General features: G+C 43.9%; 1 protein-coding gene across 3 annotated transcripts in view; it reads left to right on the forward strand.

Annotated features, from left to right (window-relative positions):
• The window catches only part of dennd4a (DENN/MADD domain containing 4A), a 94,523-nt gene that overhangs the window by 11,980 nt on the left and 69,365 nt on the right, over nucleotides 1-13,178 (forward strand). For all 3 annotated transcript variants that reach the window (XM_061969467.2, XM_072913992.1, XM_072913993.1), the window contains exons 2-11: nucleotides 1,666-1,997; nucleotides 7,122-7,368; nucleotides 7,444-7,513; nucleotides 7,593-7,762; nucleotides 9,687-9,925; nucleotides 10,004-10,070; nucleotides 12,156-12,214; nucleotides 12,296-12,440; nucleotides 12,552-12,727; nucleotides 13,026-13,126. In XM_061969467.2, coding sequence (XP_061825451.2) covers nucleotides 1,666-1,997; nucleotides 7,122-7,368; nucleotides 7,444-7,513; nucleotides 7,593-7,762; nucleotides 9,687-9,925; nucleotides 10,004-10,070; nucleotides 12,156-12,214; nucleotides 12,296-12,440; nucleotides 12,552-12,727; nucleotides 13,026-13,126 — 1,606 coding nt within the window. The remainder of the gene's footprint in view (nucleotides 1-1,665; nucleotides 1,998-7,121; nucleotides 7,369-7,443; nucleotides 7,514-7,592; nucleotides 7,763-9,686; nucleotides 9,926-10,003; nucleotides 10,071-12,155; nucleotides 12,215-12,295; nucleotides 12,441-12,551; nucleotides 12,728-13,025; nucleotides 13,127-13,178) is intronic.

Genomic DNA, 13,178 nt, shown 5'->3' on the forward strand with positions numbered 1-13,178 from the left:
CAATGACTCGGCTAACTGCTGGCCTGCTGTGCAGTGAGACCGTATTGCTATATGAACCATATTATACATTTCCATAGTTTAGTTAGCTGAGGTATATAATGTACAGTGTATTTTGTCAACAACTGTATGTGTGTAACATATTTCTTGTGCTGAGCGATCATAAAACGGCTGCAAAAGACGCACTGGCTGAGGCTCGCCTCCTGCACCCCCGCCGTAGAATTGTTATATCAACTAAAGCCCACACTTAAACTTTCCACGTGCAAGATTGAATCTATTTTAAAAAATTATTTCATAAGAAGCCAAAAAGTGCAAAAACAAAAATGTTGGTGTTGGGGGAGTTGTGAATGACTGCAGGGACACAACATTAGATACACCTGCAGACTGCAGGTGTACCTAATTCACAACTCCTCCAACACGAACATTATTGTTTTTGCACTTTTTGGCTTCTTATTAAATAACTTTTGTAACCTATTTTCATGGGCTTTCCTCTTTGTGATGTTAAGTTCCTGTTATGCGCTGTTATACAGTATATGCCTTGAGCTCTTATTTTGAAGGCGCTAAGAGCGGAAGTGATGTCACGTTGCGGAGGTTTTTGAAAGAAGGTAAATAAAGTGGTCCTCGGGTAAACTGGAGCCGCCGTGTTTGTTATTTTGTAGTTTCATACAGTATAGGCGACATTTATAAACCCTCGGTTACACTTTTTTAAATAGATTCAATCTTGCACGTGGAAAGTTTAAGTGAGGGCTTTAGTTGCGGCGCATGGACTTAATTTCTAAGTAAAGGTAAGACCATAATGTTTTTTTTTATTAAATGTGCTTTTTTGTGTGCTACAGTTTGTATGTGTAAAGTTAAAGTTAAGTTAAAGTAGCAATGATTGTCACACACACACTAGGTGTGGTGAAATTTGTCCTCTGCATTTGACCCATCCCCTTGATCACCCCCTGGGAGGTGAGGGGAGCAGTGGGTAGCAGCGGCGCCGCGCCCGGGAATCATTTTTGGTGATTTAACCCCCAATTCTAACCCTTGATGCTGAGTGCCAAGCAGGGAAGAATGCTGGTATGAGCTTTTAAACATAACCCGTTAACTGCTGCCAATCAAATGGTGAATAAGATACTCTTTAGGGTTCATATGTTTGTAAATCTGACTGTGATGAAGTCAGTGCCTCACCAGCCATCAACCTCACCGCACGTCACTGAGAGATATATATATATATATATATATCAGAATCAGAATCAGAATCAGCTTTATTGTCATTACGCAAGGTAACGAGATATATATATGCTGCACATTCTTTTTTCTCTCGAGTAATGCTTCTTTTCTATCCGTGTTTTTTATTCTTAACAAAAGCATATGTTTTGTATTACATAATCAGTCACGGCATAGAGTAGGGTCACTGGTCTCCAGGTTTCCCATATTTCTTTGTGAAATATGTAGATTCAGCAGACAGGAGTGTAAGTGTTTCCAGATGCTCTCATTATAGTTGGTTATTCCCCAAGTAAGGTATAAGGTATGTTAGGCTATGTCTGTTGTACATTATCCATGCTGTCACTGCACACATTTTTAATGCAGATATTACGCTCAAGCTTTTCCTCTTTTAGGCTGTACCCAGCAAAGTCATTAAAATTCATTGAGGCTCTTTTGATTCCCTCTCTTCTCTGTTTCCAGCCTTCACTTTGGGAATGGGAAATGATGGAGGATAAAGCACCTCGTGTAGCCGACTACTTTGTGGTTGCTGGCCTCACCGACTCGTCCAAGCTTTTGGAGGAGGAGCTGCACTTTGATGATACCAGTCCCAAATCTGTCAAACCCAAAGCGCCAATCACGGATGTTGCCGTTGTGATCCGCTCCCTGGGCGAAGAGGTACCCTCTGGCTTCACCTGTGTCGAAAGCACTCCCTCGGGATTGTCCGCAGAGCTCAATGGAGCCAGCATCAGGGGCCCACAGATATTCCTGTGCTTCAAACGAGGCCGAGATAAGCCTCCACTGACAGATCTTGGGTAAGCACTAATCCTTAGTCACTGACCCTTTACACACCAGCGTCACTAATCGCTTCTCTACCTTGGGTCGCATTAATCTGCTCTTAAACTCATTGAAAGCAATTGATTGTGTAAATGTTCGGGAAGTTGTAGAAACTGAAAATCAATGATTGAAAATATGGAGTTTGTCCTTGTTTTACATATTCATCCAGAAAACAACTGTTTTACTGGACTCTTACTATTATGTTGGATCCACTATGGACTGGACTCTCACAATATTATGTCAGACCCACTCAACATCCATTGCTTTCGGTCTCCCCTAGAGGGGGGGGTTACCCACATATGCGGTCCTCTCCAAGGTTTCTCATAGTCATTCACATCGACTTCCCACTGGGGTGAGTTTTTCCTTGCCCATATGTCGGCTTTGTACCGAGGATGTCGTTGTGGCTTGTGCAGCCCTTTGAGACACTTGTGATTTAGGGCTATATAAATAAAGATTGATTGATTAAAGTGTTTATTCCAAAGGTGTTTGAAGTGGTTTAGGTCAGGGCTTTTTAGTTTTTACTGACCAAATTCATCTTTAATGGATCTTGTAGTAATTTTGGGAAAACTTCAAGTTTCAGCCCAACTCTTGATTTTAGAGGTTTATCCTAAGACAAGGGATGCAACGATTATAGATTTTGACTGTACGATTATAGTCTGATTAATAATTACGGTTTCGGGATTGCCACAATTATACTCTCGGCAGGGTCCTTGAGGGTGCATGGGAGTTTGCCCAACCAGTCTACATGTGTTTTGTGGACTTGGAGAAGGCATTCGACCGTGTCCCTCGGGAAGTCCTGTGGGGAGTGCTCAGAGAGTACGGGGTATCGGACTGTCTGATTGTGGCAGTCCGCTCCCTGTAATTAGTGCCAGAGCTTGGTCCGCATTGCCGGTAGTAAGTCGGACACGTTTCTAGTGAGGGTTGGACTCCGCCAAGGCTGCCCTTTGTCACCCATTCTGTTCATAACTTTTATGGACAGAATTTCTAGGCGCAGTCAAGGCGTTGAGGGGATCTGGTTTGGTGGCTGCAGGATTAGGTCTCTGCTTTTTGCAGATGATGTGGTCCTGATGGCTTCATCTGGCCAGGATCTTCAGCTCTCACTGGATCGGTTCGCAGCCGAGTGTGAAGCGACTGGGATGAGAATCAGCACCTCCAAGTCCGAGTCCATGGTTCTCGCCCGGAAAAGGGTGGAGTGCCATCTCCGGGTTGGGGAGGAGATCTTGCCCCAAGTGGAGGAGTTCAAGTACCTCGGAGTCTTGTTCACGAGTGAGGGAAGAGTGGATCGTCAGATCGACAGGCGGATCGGTGCGGCGTCTTCAGTAATGCGGACGCTGTATCGATCCGTTGTGGTGAAGAAGGAGCTGAGCCGGAAGGCAAAGCTCTCAATTTACCGGTCGATCTACGTCCCCATCCTCACCTATGGTCATGAGCTTTGGGTTATGACCGAAAGGACAAGATCACGGGTACAAGCGGCCCAAATGAGTTTCCTCCGCCGGGTGGCGGGGCTCTCCCTTAGAGATAGGGTGAGAAGCTCTGCCATCCAGGAGGAGCTCAAAGTAAAGCCGCTGCTCCTCCACATGGAGAGGAGCCAGATGAGGTGGTTCGGGCATCTGGTCAGGATGCCACCCGAACGCCTCCCTAGGGAGGTGTTTAGGGCACGTCCGACCGGTAGGAGGCCACGGGGAAGACCCAGGACAAGTTGGGAAGACTATCTCTCCTGGCTGGCCTGGGAACGCCTCGGGATCCCCCGGGAGGAGCTTATATAGCCCTTAATCACAAATGTCTCAAAGGGCTGCACAAGCCACAACTACAGATCCCACAAACTATACTATAACTATAATATGATTAAAATAACTGTAATATATTCACACTTTAATTAATTTGTATTATTTATAGTTTATTCGGTTTACATTATAACATGTTTTATTTTTATTTTAATAAAATGTGACCACTTTTAAAGCTGGAGGAAGACTAGGATAAGAAGACAATTACCATAATCATCATTTATTGTTTATAATGACTCGATTCTTGTGTGTCAAACATACTTGGGTAGTAAATCTGATTCTGAACACAGTAAGAAGAGACCATGACAATATACAGTACTAAAAACAAAGGCTGACCTGAACCTGCAATGTATCACGTTTTTATGTGGCTTCAATGAAATGCTGAACGGGGCGCACCTGCAGCACCTCAGCAAAGCCTTGTCCAAACCAGCAGGTTATGTCAGCTGAATCTAGTGTGAAGAAAAAGAGCTTGTCTTTGCATCGAGTCCTCCTGTAGGGTCAGCTGTCTGAAGACCTTCGGTCAGCTGACTTAACCTACAATGCCTATAGTTTATTCAACTCAGATGGAAAATAATCAATCTCTAACGGTAAATGGTCACTGAATGAAGCCCTTGACAGGAGTACGTACTGTTGCGTTTTGGACCAGTTGTTCCTCCCAGGGAATTCAAGTCACAGGTCGCTCCCAAATTGTTTACGACACTTAAAGCTGAGTTGAAAAAAACCCACCAGAGACAGAATAGGTACTTTGTTGTATATTTTCAAAGCTTTGCAAATATACTTTTTGAGACCAGTCTAGCATAGAACCTTCTATTGCGCCGCCAAAAATGGTCTCTCTTCCCAACCCCAAAACCCCCTCTTTTCTTCCCTCTCCCTAGCCATAATACATGCACAACGTCTCCCTAGTCATAATACATTCCAAAGAACTCAAGGTTAACACACACAGTTTACTTGCTGGAAAAAAGAAAGAAAATGAAATGGAAAACACGAGCTGTTTTCAAATATGACTATGAAAGAAAATAAGTAACACTAAAATTCGGATATATGTAAATATCTTCCTCCGACAGTACCTATTGCTGTTTGTTTACATTAACTAATGCTAAATTACTGAAGTGACACTTTTATATTCAACTCTACATTTACACGAATGTAGCCTACTGTCGTGTCTCTCGACAGGTGTGTATAAATGTCTGCGCTGCCGGTGTAATTTTGTTTTCGTTCGATGCCAGTTGTACCGAAAATGTCCTTGTTTACACTAAACACTAAATCTGATTTTTTTTATTACTCTCAAGTGACACATATCTGATATTTTTTTTATCCGATTTTATTTATGCTCCGAGGTGCTTCAAATCTGATCTTTTCAGATTTGGTCCACTTTGTCCTGCAGTGTAAACGTAGTCAAACATATGGTTAAAAAAAAAGGTTAAAAAAAAGGGTAAAAACTGCAGGTTCGATTTTGTACCAGTTAGTAGTTCTGATATTGAGAAATTGTTGTCATCACTGCCATCTGATAAACCTGCTGGGACGGACATGCTAGATGGCAAATTGTTAAGAATTGCGGCATGCCATGTATCAACTCCGATTTGTCATATATTTAATAAATCATTAAGATATGGAGTCTGTCCTGGGGTTTGGAAGGAGGCCAAGGTCATCCCTCTACCCAAGGACAAAAATAAAGATTTTACTGGTAAAAACAGTAGACCAATAAGCAAACTTCCTGTTCTTAGTAAATTGATGGAAAAAGTAGTTTTCAAACAAATTCAAGATTACTTTACCTACAACAAACTGATGTCGGGTTCCCAGCATGCTTCTAGGCAAGGTCACTCAACATCTACTGCTCTAGCTCAGCTGACTGATGACTGGCTGTCACAAATGGATGTCAAGAAGATGGTTGGTACTGTCCTGATTGACTTTAGTGCGGCATTCCATGTCATAGATCACAACATAATGATCTCCAAACTGAGAAAATATGGTTTTAATAGTATGTCACTTTCTTGGATGTTGAGCTATCTATCAGGAAGATCACAGAGAGTGTGTTTTAATGGTAGCCTATCAAGTACAATTACTGCGGCGTGCCTCAAGGAAGCTGCTTAGGTCCTTTACTTTTTATTATTTTTACTAATGATCTTCCCTGTGTTACAACAAACACCAATATGGTTATGTATGCAGATGTACAGTACTGCCTCTACCTTAAATGACCTAGAAAATAACTTAAATCAGGACCTGGAGAGAGTGTCTCGCTGGGTAAATGATAGTAAACTTGTTGTGAATATTGACAAAACAAAAAGCATTCTTTTTGGATCCAGGCATATGCTTGTTGATGACCCACAGCTTCATATTTTAATGTCAGACATACGTATTGAGCAGGTCAAAAAAGCAAAATTGCTTGGTGTGCTATTAGACAGTCAACTGTCATGGTCCGATCATATTGATGGTATTTCAATGAAAATGGGAAGAGGTTTTGGTCAGGAAGTGCTCCACCTTCTTGACATCCTCAACAATGGCTCAAGTCATACAGTCCTTGGTTTTCTGTCATCTTCATTACTGTCCTATAATATGGTCCGCTACGACTAAGTCTGACCTGAACAAACTGCAACTTGTTCAGAACAGAGCGGCTAGACTGCTACTTAAATGTTCTTTGCGCACTAATATTTCATTTATGCATTCACGCCTGTCCTGGTTGTCTGTTGAATAAAAGATCGCATTGTAGTCTCATTATGTTCTTTAGAACTATCATTTTAGATCAATCACCAGATTACTTTTACAAACAGTTTTTAAAATCAACTAACACACATACTCATGACACTAGGAATGCCAGCAATGGCTATTTGGCACTTCCTGCTCCCAGGACCAATCTCCTCAAACATACAGTCATGTATAGATGTACATCATTCTAGAATGGGTTGCCATCTCACATTAATCTCTCACAAAGTAAATTGTCATTCAAGACAGCTTTGAAGATACACCTATTGCAGCTGCCCACATGACGTGAATTTTTAATACTGGTTTTAAATAGCTTTTTATCTTATGTTGTATTTTTCCATTGTATAATGTCTGTTATTGCATGTAGTCTTTGTATTTTTATTTTGTATGCTCCTATATGGACCCCAGGAAGACTAGCAGTCGCCTTGGCGTCAGCTAATGGGGATCCATTCAATAAACAATAAACATATCAGCATAACCGTGACATTTTTAGTCGCAGTTAGTAAAACCGGTTAATCGTTGCATCCCCTACCCAAGACCCTTGTGCATAAGCAAATCATAGACAAAAACGGGAAAAGTGCTCCACTTTCGTAGGATTGACAACACATATATTTTCAGGGTGTTGTATGAGTGGAAAGAAAAGCTGAAACCTGGATGTCACATCGTCCAGACCACACCCTCAGGTCGTCCTGCTAACGTCAGCAGCTCGTCGTCCCAGCGCATTTACATCACCTATCGTCGCGCTCCAAAGAGCCAGCTCCACACCTCACTAGCCGTCACTGATGTCTGTGTCATTGTCCCCGGGAAGGGGGAGACGCCTCCTCACACCTTCTGCAAGGTGGACAAGAACCTCAACAGCAGCATGGTGGGAAAATCATGTTTCATCTTTACGCTCTATATAAAAGTCAAGTTTGCAATGAACTCTTTTGTCAATTTTTAGTGGGGATCCTCTGTCTACCTGTGTTATAAGAAGTCTTTGGCAAAAGCAAACACTATTGCATGCAAAGCAGGTACAGTGAAATGTAGACTGTCATTAAATTTGGCCTCTGAGGAACTGCTAGATATAAATGTTAGTGTGTATTTCTACAGGTTTGATGTGCCGGTACCCTGAAGAGGACCATGAATCCTTCCCACTGCCTGAGTCGGTGCCTATGTTCTGCCTGCCCATGGGCGCAACAATCGAGTGCTGGCCTGCACACACCAAACATGCCCTTCCTGTTTTTTCAACATTTGTACTGACAGGGGCTTCAGGAGAAAAGGTAACACCACAACCATGATGTGAATTACACAAATTCTACCACATCCAACACTCTTACGTCCCTTGTGGATTGTTTTGTTCATCAACAGCAATATTATTTCTAAGAAAACTACACAGTCCTAAACATTATGTCTCAGCTCTGACTGTAATCCAAATGTTCTAAGGGCTGTGTTTGGAATACTAAAAGGTTGTTTTGACTTCGAGAGCATTGCGGCATAAGAGGAAATTTTGCAGCTCATCTTGTGAATAATGGATAGCTCATTGCATCGCCTCAGTGCTCACTCTATCTTGCCTGGTACCACCATTGTGCACGCTGCAGGTCCCTCTGGTGTCTCATGCCTGGAATCCTTTTCATTTATTTGCGAGAAAGAACAAAAGACCAGGCAGTATATCAGCTGTTTAAAAATAGGAGGTTTAGAAATAGAAAGTCGTTTTGACACACTTGGATTATCCTTGGGGGCGGTACCTCTGGATTGGCAGACCGGGGTGGTGGTTCCTCTCTTTAAGAAGGGGAACCGGAGGGTGTGTTCCAACTATCGTGGGATCACACTCCTCAGCCTTCCCGGTAAGGTCTATTCAGGTGTACTGGAGAGGAGGCTACGCCGGATAGTCGAACCTAGGATTCAGGAGGAACAGTGTGGTTTTCGTCCTGGTCGTGGAACTGTGGACCAGCTCTATACTCTCGGCAGGGTCCTTGAGGGTGCATGGGAGTTTGCCCAACCAGTCTACATGTGCTTTGTGGACTTGGAGAAGGCATTCGACCGTGTGCCCCGGGAAGTCCTGTGGGGAGTGCTCAGAGAGTATGTGGCAGTTCGCTCCCTGTATAATCAGTGCCAGAGCTTGGTCCGCATTGCCGGCAGTAAGTCGGACACGTTTCCAGTGAGGGTTGGACTCCGCCAAGGCTGCCCTTTGTCACCCATTCTGTTCATAACCTTTATGGACAGAATTTCTAGACGCAGTCAGGGCGTTGAGGGGATCTGGTTTGGTGGCTGCAGGATTAGGTCTCTGCTATTTGCAGATGATGTGGTCCTGATGGCTTCCTCTGGCCAAGATCTTCAGCTCTCGCTGGATCGGTTCGCAGCCGAGTGTGAAGCGACTGGGATGGGAATCAGCACCTCCAAGTCCGAGTCCATGGTTCTCTCCCGGAAAAGAGTGGAGTGCCATCTCCGGGTTGGGGAGGAGATCTTGCCCCAAGTGGAGGAGTTCAAGTACCTCCGAGTCTTGTTCACGAGTGGGGGAAGAGTGGATCGTGAGATCGACAGGCGGATCGGTGCGGCATCTTCAGTAATGCGGACGCTGTATCGATCCGTTGTGGTGAAGAAGGAGCTGAGCCGGAAGGCAAAGCTCTCGATTTACCGGTCGATCTACGTTCCCATCCTCACCTATGGTCATGAGCTTTGGGTTATGACCGAAAGGACAAGATCACGGGTACAAGCGGCCGAAATGAGTTTCCTCCGCCGGGTGGCGGGGCTCTCCCTTAGAGATAGGGTGAGAAGCTCTGTCATTCGGGGGGAGCTCAAAGTAAAGCCGCTGCTCCTCCACATCGAGAGGAGCCAGATGAGGTGGTTCGGGCATCTGGTCAGGATGCCACCCGAACGCCTCCCTAGGAAGGTGTTTTGGGCACGTCCGACCGGTAGGAGGCCACGGGGAAGACCCAGGACACGCTGGGAAGACTATGTCTCCCGGCTGGCCTGGGAACGCCTCGGGATCCCCCGGGAGGAGCTGGACGAAGTGGCTGGGGAGAGGGAAGTCTGGGCTTCCCTGCTTAAGCTGCTGCCCCCGCGACCCGACCTCGGATAAGCGGAAGAAGATGGATGGATGGATGGATGGATTATCCTTGTAAAAGTGGTCTCAGTACTAACATTAATCTTGTAAAGTTGTCATCAGTAAGCAGGGCTCAACATGTCGATTTGTTTGGTGTGCAGGTGTACGGAGCAGCGATCCAGTTTTATGAGCCTTACTCAGAGGAGAATCTGTCGGAGCATCAGCTGTCACAGCTCGGCCTGCTTAGCTCTGATCTCGGACCTGGCGGGACCAGGAGTGTTTACAGCAACAAGAGCATCTGTCTCCTTTCCCACTGGCCTTTCTTCCAGTCCTTTAGGAGCTTCCTAACTTTTCTCTACCGTTACTCCATATCTGGACCACACGCCCTGCCCATTGAAACGTATGCCATATTTACACATCTATCTCGAAAGCTGTTGATTTTTCCCTTTTTAACGGATTGATTTGTTTTTTGTTGTAGGCACATCTCCCACTTCATGCAAAACGTGCCATTCCCCTCCATCCAGAGGCCACGCATCCTTGTGCAGGTCTAAATTTCATGTTAACGCTAATGAGAACTTGCAATGTGTTGACCAGTGACGTGTGGTGAGGTTGATGGCTGGTGAGGCACTGACTTCATCACAGTCAGATTTACAAACATATGAACCCTAAAGAGTATCTTATTCACCATTTGATTGGCAGCAGTTAACGGGTTATGTTTAAAAGCTCATGCCAGCATTCTTCCCTGCTTGGCACTTAGCATCAAGGGTTGGAATTGGGGGTTAAATCACCAACAATTATTCCCGGGCGCGGCGCCGCTGCTGCCCACTGCTCCCCTCACATCCCAGGGGGTGATCAAGGGGATGGGTCAAATGCAGAGGACATATTTCACCACACCTAGTGTGTGTGACAATCATTGGTACTTTAACTCATTGGCGTTGTTAGGCCTATTTTAGGGCTCAAGCCCCCCTAAAATATTCTTAAGCCCCCCTAAATAATTTGGTGTTTTTTTGTTTTTGTTTTTACAAATAAATGCCGACATATTCATTATAAAGTGGCCCAAATATGAGTTTAAATAAATAATCATATAACCTGTTATTATTCACTCAGTTTCCCCCCACTTCGTAGCGTAAGGTAGAGAGCCCCTTTCGTGCATCGGTATCCAATCCATTCCACTTGTTCATATAGAAAATGCCCACATCACTCAAATTCCAGCCCGCATTTTCTCTGCGACCTTGTTTGCGGTCCTGCAGGTGTACGAAGCACATTATCTTCCTTTTCAATGAGTGAAGCTGCACAAAACCTTGTGTGTGCAATTGTAAATCATTTATTTTTTAAGTTTTGTGTTTCTTGTAGAATCTATATAAAGTAATATACATTAGCCTATTGTTAAAATAATGAAAAAAACATCATTAAATAAATTTGTTTTATTGTATTGTTACATTAATAGCTGTTTTATTATTATAGGATGGCTTGTTAAACATTTAATAGGATTTTCAGAGGGAGGAAAAACCAAGACATTTAATATAAAATGTAAAATGAATAAATACATAAAAAGAAAAAGAAAATATATGGTTAAAAGCCATCGTCCCGGGGAGCATTTCATTTCGTCCTGTGCATTTTTTTTAAATAATAATAATAACAATGAATAATTTCTAAGTCTTTGTTAGCCGTTTGTGAAGTTTTGTGCTCGTGCGTAACATTCGCTCGCATCCTGTGCATCTCCTGGGGGCAAAGCCCCCCCTGTCCTTAAAAGCTAGTGACGCCCCTGCTTTAACTTAACTTTAACTTTACACATACAAACTGTAGCACACAAAAAAGCACATTTAATAAAAAAAAACGTTATTATGGTCTTACCTTTACTTATAAGTGCGGGTACAGTGGTGTTCGGTGTGGAGGAATTGTGAATGAATGAAATATGAAATCCGTGCTGCAGTCTGCAGGTGTACCTAATGTAGTGTCCCAGCAGTCGTTCACGGCTCCTCCGGCGCGAGCAATGTTGTTTTTGCACTTTTTGGCTTCTGGTTAAGTGACTTTTTTTGGGTGGATTCGGTCTTGCACGTGGAGGGTTTGGGTGTGGGCTTTGGTTGGTGTGGCGAACGTGTCTTCAGCACCAGGAGGCGTGGTTACGCGTTCCTCAGCCAGTGCGTCTTCGCAGCAGTTTTATGATCGCTCAGCACAAGAAATACGTTACACACATACAGTTGTTGACAAAATACACTGTACATTATATACCTCAGCTAACTAAACTATGGAAATGTATAATATAATTCATATAGCAATACAGTCTCACTGCACAGCAGACCAGCAGTTAGCCGAGTCCGTCCATGTTGAGGCACTGAGTGACGCGCCTCGACTGGCTGCTGTTCACCGCACCGTCTCTTCTCAGTATTTGAACGGCAAATGTGAAAATTCAGCGATTTTGAATAAAAATAATCTAAAACTGGTGAAGTTAAATGGAAAATAACTTTATAGTATAATCACTGGATACATATAACAATTTAATTTTTTTTGTTTTCTTTTTACATTTTTTTCTTTCCATGATGGCAGGTGAGGCAGGGCCTCACCTGCCTCTAGTGACCGCACGTCACTGGTGTTGACTGTGTTGTAACATTCTGGTTTTTTTTTTAAAGCTCTCTCCACATGACAGCCTGATACTGAGCCAACCAGTGTCCTCTCCACTTCCACTCAGGTACACGAATGATCACATCACAAACCAGGAGACGGTGTACACTCACTTCCCTGATCTGATTCTGTGTTTTTGTCCTCTAAGTGGTGGGAGCCTCTCTACATTACTATTAAATCTAGGCCCGAAAAATGCAGCCACTCTGCTGGTGTTGGCCGTCACTGAGCACAAGATCTTGGTTCACTCCCTGCGCCCTGCAGTTCTCACCAGTGTTACAGAGGCGCTTGTGTCTGTAAGTCTGTTTTGTCTTTTGGCCTCACTGCTACCATGGCTGCGCCTGGCTCTCCAAGAAGGGACACAATGTTGACATGAATGACCGATAAAAATGTTTCCTCCTTTCCAGATGATTTTCCCCTTCCACTGGCCATGCCCATACATCCCTCTGTGCCCCCTTGCCCTGGCGGGTGTACTCAGTGCACCATGTCCTTTCATTGTGGGGGTAGATTCTCGGTATTTTGATCTGTACGTGCCCCCAGCTGATATCAGCTGCGTGGATCTGGACACCAACACAATTTCCCAGTGAGTGACTGCACGCTTTCCCAACATAACTTGTAAAACAGACACACACATAAGTGTCTATTTTTATTTTCTTTTTTATAAAGAAAGGTTATCAATAAGGTCCTCCCTTTATGTAATGCTAAAAGCCGGAATGTAAAAAATGTTTCCACTAAATCAACTGTGTGTACCAATGATCTTCAAAGGTTGTCTCATTGAGCGATTAAATTGTCAGTCCTGATATGAGCATCTTCCTCCCTCTTTAGTACCATTTCACAACCCAGTCCTCCCATGTAATGAAAACCATGTGGTGTGCTTGCAGGAAAGAAGACAAGAAGGCCTTGACGTGGAAAATATTGCCCGGAAGAGCCTGCAAACATCTTTTAAATTCCCTAAATAAACTCCATCAGCAGCTCACAGAGGGTGAGTCCAGGCCAATATCGGCTTTCATTAATAATTGAGTTGCTGAGTCAGC

This window comes from Nerophis lumbriciformis, linkage group LG10 (genome assembly GCF_033978685.3).
Source record: "Nerophis lumbriciformis linkage group LG10, RoL_Nlum_v2.1, whole genome shotgun sequence".
Lineage (NCBI taxonomy): Eukaryota > Metazoa > Chordata > Actinopteri > Syngnathiformes > Syngnathidae > Nerophis > Nerophis lumbriciformis.